Source organism: Martes martes (assembly GCF_963455335.1).
Source record: "Martes martes genome assembly, chromosome: 5".
Classification (NCBI taxonomy): Eukaryota; Metazoa; Chordata; class Mammalia; order Carnivora; family Mustelidae; genus Martes; species Martes martes.
The window spans coordinates 99,457,239-99,473,089 of NC_137892.1; the positions used below are offsets into that span (position 1 = coordinate 99,457,239).

At 39.5% G+C, this 15,851-nt stretch overlaps 1 protein-coding gene across 1 annotated transcript in view; it reads left to right on the forward strand.

The window, feature by feature from the left end:
• Nucleotides 1-15,851, forward strand: part of FBN2 (fibrillin 2) — a gene marked incomplete at both ends in the record, with an annotated part of 261,800 nt that overhangs the window by 201,885 nt on the left and 44,064 nt on the right. Inside the window, 7 exons of the mRNA XM_080804778.1 lie at nt 2,030-2,152; nt 3,710-3,835; nt 9,337-9,459; nt 10,015-10,137; nt 13,785-13,946; nt 14,651-14,719; nt 15,091-15,216. Of these exons, the coding sequence (XP_080660904.1) occupies nt 2,030-2,152; nt 3,710-3,835; nt 9,337-9,459; nt 10,015-10,137; nt 13,785-13,946; nt 14,651-14,719; nt 15,091-15,216 (852 nt within the window). The remainder of the gene's footprint in view (nt 1-2,029; nt 2,153-3,709; nt 3,836-9,336; nt 9,460-10,014; nt 10,138-13,784; nt 13,947-14,650; nt 14,720-15,090; nt 15,217-15,851) is intronic.

A 15,851-nucleotide genomic window follows, 5' to 3' on the forward strand; every position in this document is an offset into this window, starting at 1 on the left:
GACTATGGGCTCTGAAAAACAACCTGAGGGTTTTGAAGAGGCAGAGGGTGGGAGGTTGGGGGAGCAAGGTGGTGGGTATTAAAGAGGGAAGTATTGCATGGAGCTCTGGGTGTGGTACAAAAACAATGAATACTGTTACGCCGAAAAGAAATTAAAAAAAAAAATTTAAAAAAATTAAAAAATTAAAAAAAAAAAAAGAATTCCTCTTCCACAGAAAGCAAAAGGTTTTGCGATTCCAGGAGGTCTGATTGGGACAGAGGAGACTAGAAGGGCAGGTGCCATTCTGCAGGCTTTCAAGTTGCTGAGCTGGGGTCTCCTAAGTCTTTTCTAAGCTGGAAGGCGGGGGCCTGGTTCTTCCCCTCACTGCCCCACATAGCACTGCTTCCTACGCTCACTGTTGTGCATTCTTTACCAACAAAGCCTTGTTCCAACTGGTTTGAATTATCCAGGTCAACTTAAAACAGAAAATAGAACAAGCTCAACTGACCTCCCTAGGATTACTCACTAAAAACTTATAAGCCAGCAGAAGGCATTGAAGAATAGAGCCTTAAGATCTGTTAACAATAACATCAGTTAATTGAAATATACTCTCTTGGCCATTCAGGTGTTTTATACTTGCCTAATGTGGAGGAGCTGACTGTGAATATAAATGATCATACTTTCCAAATAACTTTGCTAAGTAATGTTCTCTGATGGCATCATTCAGTTCACTAGCTACCCGCTTCTGGTCCAGCCATCACTTTTATCATTAATCTCACAGGTTTTCTTTTCTTTTCTTTTCTTTTTTTTCAGCCATATCCCCATTCCTATTTTCTGGCCCTATGGGCTACTGGTCTCCCCTTTTCTAGCCTTCCTTTTTTGTGCTCGTGCATCCATCACTCTGGCCAACTATTGCAAAATACAAAAGATTTGACTCTGTCCAGGTACTTTTACTCCAAAATATCATCCAAATTCATTCTCTTCTTTCCATCTCCATCCCTTTGCTCTAATCTCAGCCATTCTCCCTTCTCCCATCTCTCTCTGTCTCTTCCTCTCTCTGTTGGAGGCAAAAGGAACATCCTCATAGTCTTCTTATTGCCTTGTTGATCCCATAATCCATTCTCCGCATAGCAGCCGGAGAGATCTCTTAACCCATGAATTTGATCTCTTTACAATTGTCATCTGAATCCTCAAGTTGAGGATAAAATGTAGCTTCCTTCCTGTGGTTTACAAGACCCTGTAGTCTCCTCCCATAGCTCTCCAGCTTCAGCTTCCATCAGCCCCAGCTCCTATGTTCTATTTTATCACTCTGGCTCCCTTGGTGTCTTTTATCACATTGAGATCTTTTCTGCCTTAGCATCTCTAAATATGCTATTCCCTCGGGAAGGAATACCATTCCCTGCTTCCGGGCAACAGGCTGACTCATCGTTCCAGTGTGAAGTTCACTGAGAACTGCCTCCCTTCAAGGAAGGGACCTTCCTTGTTCCTACAGACCAAACGAGAGGCCCATTTTATTCCCTTTTTTCCATGGGACATATAACTTGTTTGACATAATCGGTATTTCTGTGTTTAGCATGTTTAATTTTTACTAGACTAGATTCTGTGAGATCAAGAATTGGATCTTAGTTTCCTCATCTGTCTCTTCAAGGAACTTGAAAATTCTTTGCTAATTTTCCTGCTTTGAAATTCGGTTCCTGAATTTAAAATTTGACACTTTTTTCAGGATAAAGGAACCAGTGATCACATCTATGCCCAGTAGGATTCAAAAGGAAATCTAGCACCAGTTTACCTTTTAACCATTAAAATTCTAGCTTATTAGATATCTCACAAATATTTTTGTTAACCATTTTAGCCCTTGTTTGTAGAACTAACATTTTGGATTGTGGGTCTGAGATCCTAGAGAATTAGAATTGTGACCTTCATGTAAACTAAAACAAATCCTATTTGTCCACTATACACTTAAATTAAGACAAATGAAAATCTGTCTGTGTGTTTAAATGTCCTTTTTTTTTGTTTTTGAACTTGATCGCTCTCTTCTCTTGGCATGCAGACCTGGACGAATGTTCAAATGGAACCCACCAGTGTAGCATCAATGCTCAGTGTGTAAATACCCCAGGCTCCTACCGATGTGCCTGCTCTGAAGGGTTCACTGGAGATGGCTTTACCTGCTCAGGTGGGTGAGAGTCCTCAGGTGTGCTCTGGCATGGTTTTCATGGAACACTCCTAAGCTTAACCTCGTTGAAGAAAACTGTAGTTAAAGGGGGCAGGAATTCCCATTCCGATTTTTATCACTAAATGAATGACATAAGGGAAAACTATTCAGTGTCTTAAGATACAATATATATTCCACCCAGTCACTGCTAGTTCATGTGTTCCTCAGAATCTCAGGTCATCAGACTGTGTTGAAAAGATGAAATGAAATCACACAAGTGAAGGGGTTAGGAAAACACATCCTAAGAGTTCAGTAAATATTAGCTGCTACTGAGCTGCTCTTTGTTTTGCATTCTTTGAGAATAAGACATTTCTTCTTACACTCCTGTGAATGACTGTATCATCTTGCTGGACATAAAGTATGATACTTTTAAGATTGTGGAGATTGATATTCTTGGTTGAATTTCAGCATACACTTTAAACCCCCAGTTAAAACACAGACTCTAATTTTGTTCTAATTATTGACTTCAAAAACACCGACTCATCATTTTCAGATGCTTCTTTAAGAAAACACGCTTATTTAATATTTAAAGCCTCATTACTTTTCAGCCTTGACTTATTGCCGCTTTGGTTGCATTTCTCGGCAACTGGCTGTGAAGGACAGGGCGAGGCCTTGGCAGAAGTGCAGCTACACTTAGATGGCGGCCCAGCCACAGGGGCTGCACGGACCCTCCCATTCCTCCTTTTCTTTTTTTTTCTTTTTTCTTTTTTTAATATTTTATTTATTTGACAGGCAGAGAAGTAGGCATGGGGCCGGGGGGTGGAGGGACCTCTGCTCCCTGCTGAGCAGAGAGCCTAATGTGGGGCTTGATCCCAGGACTCTGAGATCAGGACCTGAGCCGAAGGCAGAGGCTTAACCCACTGAGCCACCCAGGCGCCCCCTGTTCCTACTCTTCTGACCCACACAGGGTTGGTGAACTAAACAAAACCATGCACGACAGGCAGCTAGCACTCTACCTGGCAGATGTTAGGCCCTCCATCCACGTTGCTTTCTGCACTACCCCTTTTTCCATTTGATAGGATTAAACAAATTGCCTGGTCTATGTTTCCTGCTCATTTGCATAATTAAGAGAGAAGTATTTTAATACAATCGTAGTGATGTGAATAAAGCTCTCATATAGTAGTTAAACACACTTGAACTAGTAACAAAACAAGTTGTTAGTTCACTTGAAAGCATTATAATCTTAGATACCCTTTTAAGATTGACTTCAGTGTTCTTGGTCATCTGTCAATGGTGTTGGTATAATACTGATGCATTGAGGTGGCATGAAAAAGAACTAAGTTCCAAGAGATACCTGCTTTCTTCCTGTTAATCGGGAGATAATTGAATGTCAGGGTTTAGGTTAAAGAGCTCTGTTAGCAAGTTGTACACTTGTGTTTAGGGGAATGTGACTGAGTGTTGTGCTATGTTCATGAGTGTCCGCTCCAGCCGGTAATGTTGACTCAGTTTTAGAGCAAGAAGAAGCCATGTCCCAACAAAGGGTGAACTTAATAGAGATGTCATTCACTTCTCCCACAGATGTCGATGAGTGCGCAGAAAACATCAACCTCTGCGAAAACGGGCAGTGCCTCAATGTCCCGGGTGCCTATCGCTGTGAGTGTGAGATGGGCTTCACTCCAGCCTCCGACAGCAGGTCCTGCCAAGGTGGGTCCCTCCGACTCCAGCTCATTTCCAAGCTGGATCGGCTACAGCACATGAAACCACAAAAAGGGCTGGAACAGGCTCCACCTGGAAGCAGAATACACAGCACATGCTGCACATATAAAAGTCATTCGTTTAAGCATGGATTATTCTGCCGAATGAATAATGATGAAGGCGGCTTTCATCTCTTATGAAGTTTTCCTGGCCAAGAGCCAGCAGTTGGAAGTTTGGCTCATTCCTTTTTTTTTTTTTTTCCTTTTTAACCATTTCTTTTTTTCTTTTTCTTTTTTTTATTACTAAATGAACAACATGTGGAAAAACTGTTCAGCTTTTTAAAACTAGGAGATGCTATCTCCCCTAGTCACTGCTACGTAATGTGTTTATGAAAACCTCAGTAGCTTGTGTTGGGCATTTATCTTCATGTTTTAGTGTGCTGTCTGTCTGTCTGCAACTGGAAGTCCTCCTCGGAGACTCATCAAGGCCTGCATCTTTTGCCTAAGAGCAGTGTGTCCTTCCCTTAAGTGGTGACATCATCCCCCTTTCCTAGAAATGGGACTTGTGACTAGTGTGATAGCTCTCCAAGAAAAAGAATGTGGATTTTCTCTAAGAGACTCAATTCGCTTTGCATATAGTGTGGGCCATCACTGTGTTCATGTGGAGTACATGAAATACACATGAGGAAAGGAAAAAGATTAAAAACAATTAATGAACCAGAAGTTTTTAACAAAACTAATGATTCATAGAAAACCTTTAAAAAAAGTAACTCAGGCTAAGTGCTGGGCAAAGATTATAAAATGAAACCAAGATTACTGGCTCTCCCTATGCTGGTGTCTAATCAAATGAACAGAAGTACAAGTACCAGCATACATGCACACGCACAGCTCACCAGTGTTGACCAGACAAAAACAAAGCCTACAATATAGAATGGCTCAGAGTAGAGCCTATATCCATCTCTCTGCCTGAAGTGGTATTGAAGAAAGGAGGTGTGCCTAAAAGGTCATGGAAGTTTCAATTCCTATCCACCAATTTTTGGAGACTCAGACCAAGAGAATGAGTAGTAAACCCTGGGGAAGATGATACTAGAAACTGAAAGCATTCATGCTTCGACACTGACCTGTTAGACTGAGCTGAATCTAATGCATTTCATACAAGGCCATTGTAAAGTGAACTTTATTTTTTTTTCCCCTAGTCCTGGTTTCTTGTAAGCACCAAAGCTAATTAGTAGAAAATACGAGTCAGTGTGGTTTTGGGATTACATGATTTATTATTCATTTCAACTTGACAAGAGTTGGTGGGAAAAGGAACAAGTCAGCAGTAGCCAGATACTTTAGCCAACATAAAATTTGAAAAAAATTAATTCTTTGTGCCTAATAATTTCCCCCTTCATAATCCTATTCCTTTATCTGTGGGCTTGGCCCTTCCAGAACTTCGCCCCAGGCCTTCCATGAGGTGAAGTAGTTTGTGTTCATTGTACTTGGTTCATATCTTGGTTTTTCACAGTGTATCATTGCCAGGGAGAGAAACACCTCTTGCCAGGACAACAGAGAAAGGCCCACAAGTCGTTCATCCTCAGTGAGACCCTGCTCCACTTAGCTAAATGCCAGATTTTGAGATCCCAAAATGTAATTCCATGGTTCTGCCTCTTTCTACTTGATGTTGTCTTATCTCTCACTACAAGATTGGCCTCATCTAGACAGTTTTTCCTGTATCCACTAATTGGTTACTTGAGGCCTTCCCATCTGATTATAAGTATGTGCCCCTCTGAATTGACTTTCTGACCAACATTTTCCACTCAGCCTTTGCTTCTCACCACAAATTATCAGAATTTCTTTTTTTTTTTTTTTACGATTTTATTTATTTATTTGACAGAGAGATCACAAGTAGGCAGAGAGGCAGGCGGGGTGGGGGAGGAAGGAGGCTCCCCACTGAGCAAAGAGCCCAACACAGGGCTCAATCCCAGGACCCCGGGACCACGACCCAAGCCCCAAGCCAAAGGCAGATGCTTTAACCCACTGAGTCACCCAGGCGCCCCAGATTCTCAGAATTTCTGTAGAGCCCAAAAAGTTGCTGCAGTTGGCCATTTCCCAATATTCTCTACCAAAATGGGAGAATACAAATCCCGGAGGAAGCTCCTCGGGGACAGGCTAGGACTTCATCAATGGAGTAAACGTAGATATAGACCATTTGGTGTCATGTACGAAGAGTGAAGAGAGGCCAGGTTCATCAGCAGAAGAGCACACAGCACCCAGGGCAGCTCTTCCAATTTTTGTCCCCACCCCTTCCTCACCTGAGGCTAACCGAAGAGCAGCTTTAATGAAATCCATACCCCAGCTTGTCTTCCAAATAATGCCCAGATAAAGAGGGAGTGGAAATGTCTAGACACTCTATCTAAACTACCGGAGTATATAAGAACTCATAAAAGGGCTGACCAAGTAGTGTGTCCACAAGTTGAAAGTAAGCAGTGGCAAGCCTGCAGGCGTCTTGTGGAACAGCAATGAAAGCACACACCAAAAGGAAAGAACCAACCCAGAGTAGAAGAAAACCACCCAAGGAATGGAAGCAAATTTTCCACAGGTAAACTTTGTGGCATAGATGACCTTAATGTGAGCCTAAATATGAGTGAACAAGATCAAAGAGATTATAAAAACAAGAAAAGACAAAAGGCAGAAGGGGAAATTGCAGAGCTTTGGGAAATAGCAAAATCAGAGACCTATTCAATAGACACAGCAGAGAACAGAAAAGATAGAAGTAAAAACATAATGACCAGCATAGAGAATGGACAAAAAGAGGTTGACAAAAAAGTCAGAACAAGAAAGGGGGAAGAGGGGCACCTGGGTGGCTCAGTGGGTTAAGCCTCTGCCTTCAGCTCAGGTCATGATCTCAGGGTCCTGGGATCAAGCCCCGCATTGGGCTCTCTGCTCAGCAGGGAGCCTGCTTCCCCTCTCTCTTTCTCTCTGCCTGCTTCTCTGCCTATTATGTGATCTCTGTAAAATAAATAAATAAAATCTTTAAAAAAAAAAAAAAGAAAGAAAAGAAAAGAAAGGGGAAGAGCTTAACACTATGAGAGAAAAGACAAAGACCACAAATGGAAGTATAATCAGTGTGTCTGAAGTGGAGAGCCCAAAATAAATGAACAGAAAAAAGTACTGAATGTCCAGACATTTCCCTGAGTGGAAGAAAGTGCTGAATGTTAGAGAAAAAGGTAAATCCAAGACCAGAGATTTAGCCCTCTTACTTTTGTTGACTTAAGCCATAGAGAAGGATTCTTTAGGCTCTAGATGGAGAAGGAACATCTCGAACAAAACCGAAACATTCAATACTAGAAGACACAAGAACGAGGCCCACAAAATCGTGAGGACACATGAGAGGATTTTCTACCTCAGCAGTTAGTCAGTTATGAAAACAAAAGGCAGAAATATTCTCATACGTGAAATAATGCACAGAGAAAACACCTGTGGGCCCTCCCTTCTTGGGTAACAAAAAAACTTAGAAGTGCAACACAACCATTCAAGAGAGAAATCTAAGAGTTGCAGTAAAAGACTAACTGATTCATTTAAGAATCAACACTAGATGCTTCAGAAATAACATTTAAAAGTGAAAATTACAGAACTAACAAAAAGAAGTTGGAAGCATATGTGAATGCTAATTTTTTTAAAAAAGATTTTATTTATTTGACAGAGACAGAGAGAGGGACCACAAGCAGGGAGAGAGGGAGTGGGAGAAGAAGACTCCCCGCTCGATGTGGGGATCCACCCCAGGCCCCAGGATCATGACCTGACCCGAAGGCAGAGGCCTAACAACTGAGGCACCCAGGCACCCCAAATGCTAATTTTCTTATCATTCATGGCACAGAAGCCATTAATACTGTCTCAAAATTATATTTGAATTTTAACATAAGGGGAAAAGAGCATCATCTTTTAGTGTTTTTCATCAACTCTTAACATTAGAAAGTATCTCAGAAACTACAGAAATAAATACAAATTGATCTTCTGCATAGAAATTGTTTCAGCTTCACTCTATGGCTAGAGCAGTATTTGGAATGATGTTCATCAATGACAGTTCCTTCTGGGTGGATGGATTTCTGAGTGATTTTCTGCTTTTTCCGCCTTATTTGTGTATTATTTTCTTGGTTTTCAATTTGCTATCAACACTTTTCTGTATTGTTTGAATTTCTGAGTATGCATCAATTTAAATAAAAACAAGACAGTATTTTGAAATACCTTCACTTGTGTAAGTGTAAGTATACCCAAGTATTACATTATTTAAATGGAAGTTATTTCTAATAAAGTTCATTTAGAAGTAAAATGCATGTGAAGAGGGCTGACAGTACAGTTCCATTTTTACTTCTAGATTAACAGTATTTAATCATAGACTAGTTTAATGAGTCTGATTCATTTGTATAAAGAGAGTAACTGTCTTTATAGCCTCACCACAAAAAAAGATACATTAATACATCAGTTGATTTTTTTTCCCCAACAATTTATTTCTCTTTACATTAGCAGTACAAGCTCACTAACGATAAGCTGGACTGGCAGAAAAATGAAATTCCATCAGTTGATCTTTTAAACAAAGTTTAGACCACACTTGAAACTTAATATAGTTGAAACTCATTATTCCTTACCTATGATGAACGACCAGCAGAACTTTTTAAACTTCATACCTAACTGTCTCTAGACAGCATGTTAGCGTGACTGGTCTCATCTGGCCTAAAATGACATGCCTGCCCTGCCTTCTCAGAGTTTGAGGGCATTGTGTACAGAAATGTCCATCTTCTTCCTGTAAGTGAAATATAGGTGATGACTACAGCTGGACACATACCTATATGCCTTCATTTTCATATGCATGAGGAAGGTAACTTCTCCCTTACTGATTGAATTAAAGCTTCATGGAAGAGTTTCATAAACGGAATTTATGTCTTCAATTCAGTGGAGACATTTAATGAAATTTGTGAGAACATAGAGCAATGGTTGATCTTATTATATGCTATTAGAAAAAAAATACTTCCCTATTTAAGACTAAGTTTATGATAACAGATTAGACTGCAGAATAAAAAATGTTTTTAAAAAAGTTAAATAATTTTAATGGTATCTTTAATATTTAAAATATGTTCTATACTTTGTATGTTGTGGATGTTTAGAAGACATGTTTGTACTAAGTTATTAGAATTTTGGAATTTATTTTCATGTTTAGTTTTTCACAGTCTCATTCCATTGACATGTTCATATTTAGTTTTTTTATTTTTATGCCTTAGGCAAATTCTTTTTTTTTTAAAGTATACTATAACCCAAGACAGTTAAAATGCTCAGTAAAATAAAATATTTCTTTTAGACCTTTGTTCCATAGATGAACATTAGTTGTTGCCATTTCTGCAGTCTACCTAGTCAAAGAAAAAGAAAATTTTTTACTACATAAAAACATCTGGGGAGATAGAAAAATTTATTAATGTGATAAAAATTAAATCAAAATGTCTTTGTACATAAGAGATTATTTTTTTTAATCCTCAGATATTGATGAATGCTCCTTCCAAAATATTTGTGTGTTTGGAACATGTAATAATTTGCCTGGAATGTTTCATTGTATCTGTGATGATGGTTATGAATTGGACAGAACTGGAGGGAACTGCACAGGTATGGCCAGTAAAGGGCTTGATCGTGTTCTTACTAGTTGAGGTGAATATTTTGTGCTAAGTATAAAAATTCTTCAAATTTCTGCTCAGCCCTCTGCTTAGCCTGCTTTATACTTCGCATTATGTGTTTTTTTGGAAAAAAATGTATTCTGACACACTTATTTTTAACTATGGGATTGATACATTTTATGTAAATAACTTAGTATTAAATATCTAACATGAAACTAGGAAGCTGTTTCTTTGTATAAATGTGTGCATGTGTATGTACATAAATACATATATCATTTAAGCAGATGGTAACATTTTTTTCTTCTTCAGCATCCCAACATCTAATTATTATTTACTGAAGAAGTTAAAGGATACTGTCCTGAATACCATGTGGTTGATCTGTAGAACCTGTTGTAGATCTGTCCAAGGATTTGATCTCTGTTTCACTGTGCTGAGGTCTGCCCAGAGATCTTTAATAACTTGCAAACATTCTGCCAAATTTGTGGAGATAGCAGTGTGCAGAGAAAAAGTAAAGATGTTGATGTGGGCATTTTAAATCTTTTCCTAGATATTGATGAGTGTGCAGATCCCATAAACTGTGTGAATGGCCTGTGTGTCAACACTCCTGGTCGCTATGAGTGTAACTGCCCCCCGGATTTCCAGCTGAACCCCACTGGTGTGGGTTGTGTTGGTAAGTGAAACAAATAAAACTATATAGAGTTAAATATTCACACTTTCAAGGTAATGCACTGTGGTGAGTATTTGCTGTAATTAATTTGAAAACAAAATAGTCCTTTCCCTTAACAGACTCCAGATTACCAATATGTATGGTTACTTGTGTTTTGTTTCTCTTCCAAGACAAAGAGAGGAATTGGAAAAGGAGTGACAGCCTAGATAGCAAAGTGGCTCTCAACCCAAGCTGCACAGTAAAATCCCATTTGGAAACGCCAAAATCTACTGATGCCTACTTCACGTCCAGAAATTGAGTCATTGGTGCCTCAGTATTACTTAAAAACTTTGTTGGAGCAAAGGCTATGAACAAGCAGCTGATAAAAAAGAGTATTGCAAAGTGAACAAAGACAATGAGCAAATGCCCAAAGTCTTTAGTAATAACTATCACTTTATGCCTAACACACTGGCAAAACTTTGGCAACCTGATTGATGTAAAGTGTTGGTAGGAACATGGACCACAAAGAGCGCTCTCTTCTCCTGGTAGAAGTAAAGATCAGGGTAGCTTTGCAGAGAAGATTCTTGGAGAACAGTACCCAGATTAACTGTCAGTGTATCATCAGTTTAGGTTTTGAGTTTCTTTGTAGAGCAGTTCTGTCTTTGTGTGGTTTGATATTTAATGGCCTTATTTTTTTCAGAGGTCTTCCAAAGAATGGAGGCTCATTCTATCTTAAAAGTACCGTAATGGCCCGTTAGACCCTCCTCTGAGTCTAAGATGCAATATGAAATGTTAATGATCTTGTTTTCCCTTTGTCCTAAAATTTTTTGCCATTTTATTATTTTAGGTTTTATTTCATCATTACTCACTAGTTAGGTCCAATGATGCTAAAAACAAAGATGAAAATAATAAAGTGGAAAATCATGCCATCACCTAGAAGGATTGATATAATAGTGAAAAAAAATGCCACCATTTCATAATCTTCAGTTTTCTTACTGTGTTGCTCCTGGGGTGGCATCATCTTCCAAGAAGGTATAAAAGAACATTGGAGTCACTATATTTGGAATCTTCTTTAGGCACCTATTGAACACAGTTGAGAGTTCAGAAGTTTTCACTTTCTGGCCATGGGCAAAGAAAAGAAAATAGGGCATGAAAAACATTTCCCAGTTGTCAGATGGATCGGGAGATGAATGCAACATAGACTCCAGTCTAGATTCTAACGATGGTGGAATTAATCATAGAAGCCAAATGCCAACCTGCGAGTCTTCAGAGACCAACATCCTAGATGAGATTTTTCAAATTCAAGAATCAAAGAGTGAGTGAATAGTAGACTTCTGTAGACACAGGAAATATGATTTTCTCATCTCTTAGTAGGAAGAACCTCAACATGCAGTATTTAACAAGTACTTGAGTCATCCCTCCTATTCTTTTATACCCCAGATTTAATTGACGCAGGTAAAAGGTGCAGGTATTTAGACAAATGTTATTAAAAGAAAATATGGCATGTAGAAAGATCACTGAGCTCACTGTCCTAACTGGTGTTAAGTCCAAAAGTGATTTTTTTTAATTTATGGAGCAAAGAAGACAGCTGTCCTCTCATCACCAAAGTGAGGAGCTGTCACAGTTTTCAAAAATGTCTTCAGACATTGTGTTTTAATGATGCAAGAAAAAGAACAAGAAGTAATGATAAGCTCGAAGCTATTATAGATGTGTTTGAAATGTGTAATCAGTTTTTACAAAGTGGATATGTTTCACGTTCATGCATGGCAGCCAATGGGCAGGTAATTATGTTCATAGGACCATCTCAGTCATGTATCTCTCCAAAACCAAGAAAATCTGGAACAAAAATTTGAATTAGAGATGATTAAGTTGTTATTAGAATTTCTAGTAAAGTTTCACTGTGCCTTTTTTTTCCTGTGAGTTATTTTCTAAGTTATTAAAAAAATTGAAAACTTCCATTTGATGCAGATGGTAAATGCCAGTGACTTTATTTCCTGATACTGAGGGCTAAGAATATGGAAACTGTGAACCAGCAGTTTCTCCGTTGGCTCTAGATGGCAAAGAAAGAAACTGACAGGCCCATCCACAGACATAGGTAAAGACATTGACTGCTACAGTACTGGTGGTAGCATGGACTTCAAAACCATTTCTGGAGAGTAGATAGATTGAAAAAGAATGACAGTTGGCTACCCTGTAGAGCTGACAGATTGCATATAATAAAAACAGAATGAGACCTATGACAAAATACCATTTATGGAAATTTAAAATGTGTTCATGGAAACCAAAATGCTCATTTTACAAGAACACAGACATAAAGTTATTATTAAACACATTCAGATGGTTGGTTAGAGGATGAGGAGAAGTGAGAGAGTGGAGGCAGGGCAGGAGGAAGCATGAATGCATGCAAACCTAATAAGAGCGGAACCAAGGCTTAGTTCATCTCTCTGTACCTGAGATTAAGCAACAAAAACAAGAAAGAAAGAAAGAAATTAAAGGCTTTCCAAGTGATTCTCATGAGCAATCAGGTATGAAAGCTACATTGTAGGCCATACTGAGGACTTGAGATTATATTCTGACTGAGAAGATAAGCCATTGGAAGTACTTCTGAAGGGTTACTGTGGGTATGGGTTGGGGGGGCTGTCAGCTGTCATCAGGTCAAGGACTGAAGTCAAGAGTTGAGTTAGGAAACCATTGCAGTGGTCCAGGAGAGAGATGACAGTGGCTTGGTTCAGACTGTGGTGATGGGGGCAGTGGTGAGAGGTCACATTTCAGATATGGAAGTGACTGACTTTATTACTAGATTGAATACGGGATGACAGTAAGGAGTCAAAGATTGACTCCAAGGTTTAGGGCCTGAGCAACTAAAAAAAATGGAGCTGTGTTTATTGAAAATGCCAAAGACCCAAGAGAGGAGTGGAGTACGTTTTATATGTGGAGGAAGGAGGATCAAGAGTTTCATTTTAGATGAGTTAACTTTAAAGCAACTATTGGATATCTAAGGGGAGAAATCAAACAGGCAGCTGGCAGAATGGCCTAGGGTTCTGGGAGGAGATGAAAAACAGAAATGTTAATTTGAGAGTTCTGAGCAAAAACATAGGATTTAAAGTTATGTAACTAATGATCTAGATGATAATTACGAATCGAGAGCTGGGAAAGACTGAAATTCTTTGATGTCTTAAGTATCCTCTCTAAAGTTGTTACTGACTGCGTTGCCCAAAATTCTCAAAGGTCTCTGTGCAAACTGAACTGAAACCAGATAATGGGGAGGGAAGGAGGGAGATGGGGTTATCGATATTTCTGTGATAGGATACACAGCTTTAAGCTGACTTCTCTGGGATTTTATTTCCATTTTGATGAACTCATGATACCGATTGATTATGACGAAAATTTCTTTCATTCCTATTAGTGAAGATCCAGAAGTTCCCCAAATGAGCAGTTTCTTATCATCTTGTTTAGTCTGTGATCTGTATTGATCTCAAATATAGGAAAGTCCCATTTTTACTCATTCCTACAATACAATCTTGAAAAGGTTTAAAGCAAGAGATTGTTTTTTGTGAGAGGTGAAGATGAACATTTCACATTCATGTGTAGAATCAGAATTTCATCCTTTGCATGGCCTCTCCCCAAAAAGGCATTCTTACTAAGATTTAAGCTCCTGTGTTGCTCTGCAGACAACCGAGTGGGCAACTGCTACCTGAAGTTTGGGCCTCGAGGAGACGGGAGTCTGTCCTGCAACACCGAGATCGGGGTTGGCGTGAGCCGCTCCTCCTGCTGCTGCTCCCTGGGGAAGGCTTGGGGGAATCCCTGCGAGACGTGCCCCCCTGTCAATAGCAGTGAGTAGGGCTCCGCATAGGAGCCAGTGAACAAAGTGGCTGCTAAAGACTTACTCGTTTTCTTCTTGTGCTGGGGGAGGGGGCAACGGTGAGGGGAAGAGTGTGACCCTGGGCTGCTTTCAGGGATGATGCTGGAACCAGCCAAGAGGGTTTGATACAAAAGGAATTGGAAATGCTCTCTTTTTAATGTTTTTCATGATATGATAAAAAGAAAAAACAATTGTTAACCCCATTCCAATGTGAATGGTGGCATTGTCAGTCCTCCTTGGGATCACAAAGATCATTCCTGGTTCTTCTCAGGGATTGTTGTAGTTCGGGTTCCTACATGTGTTGTACTCCTCAAGTCTGTCAACTGTGTCTGCAGCTGAAACGTGTGTTCTTAGACACCCATGAAACTTTGGAATGGTTGAGTCAGTTTATTAACTAGCCAAAAAAGTTGTGTATTAAACTTTCTGCTTTAGAAGCTTTTTTCTTTAGTCAAAAACACATGGTTTTTGTTATTCTATTGTATGTGTAACTTGTGAAGTAGTGACCTTACTTCAAGTAAACTGTAATAAAGACTTAAATGTATTTGAAAGGGCACTAGAGAATGGAGTTTACTCCTCTTAGAGTGTGTTTTGGGTCTGGCAACTTCAAAATGCTTCTTCATTGTCTCAGCCCCTTGAACACTGGTGTCAAATCTCTTCTCTCCCATTGTTTTGTAGCTGAGTATTACACCCTGTGTCCCGGAGGTGAGGGCTTCAGACCCAACCCCATCACAATCATCTTAGAAGGTGAGTGCACCTCTGTCATCCAGATTTAAACAAGATAAAGAGAAAAGCTGGCAGAAAAGTTAGTGTGGGGCAATCTAAATAAGATTATTTTGCAAAATGACAGTGGGACAGCCGGTTACCAGGTTGCCAAAGAACCACTGGTAACTGGGAAAGATAGGACCATGACAGTGACTGGATGTCTGATTGCTCTGCAGAGAAACATCCCCAGCTTGCTTTAACCAGTCTTCTTGGGTGTTAGCAAATTTGCATGATAAAGCAAATTATCCATGGTCAGAAGAAACCTAAGGCATGGAAGTCTCACACATTGGAGGGCTCTAACAGAAACCTTGATGGTGGTACTTGCTGTGAGTGAACTGTCTCTCCTTCCGCAGATATCGATGAATGCCAGGAGTTACCAGGTCTCTGCCAGGGTGGAAACTGCATCAACACTTTTGGAAGCTTCCAGTGCGAGTGCCCGCAAGGCTACTACCTCAGCGAAGAGACCCGCATCTGTGAAGGTGAGCTGCATGGACACCTTCAAGTTGTTAGCACTCTTTAGAACACAGTTACTGTTCGCCTCGTTCATAACTTTTATCTTGTCCTAGCCGTGCTGCTCAGTTGTACAGTGACAGATAAATTAATTTACAGCTTAGATGCTATAATTTATTGTGATTTTTCTCTGAGTTCATGGATTGATTATAAATGGGGAAAGCTGGATTCATGTGAAAACATCAGTATCAAATAAGTTATTAGCTCACATATGGAAAAGAGTTCTATTTTACATGCAGAAAATAGGTAAACTAGAATGCAACTACTAAGTTACTATTTTTCAGTAATTTTTAAATGTCAGGAGGCATCATATGAAGACATTCAGAGATGATGCTGATGCCTTTCTTGCTTCCATCCCCTCACTTCTCCGTTTTCCTGCTAGACAGGGAGCTTCTTGATGCAAGGTCCACACCTTAGTTGTCTTTCTAGCTGCAGGTTCTAACTTACAGAAGACTCTTGGGGTTTATTTATGGAAGGAATGAATAAGTTTTTCTAAAAATGAACATTAAACGGGTAAATATAATTTTTCCATTATAACCTTTTCTTTAGAACACATTAGATAAATGTTTCTAGAAGAAATATGGTTTAGTAAGGAAAATAAGCA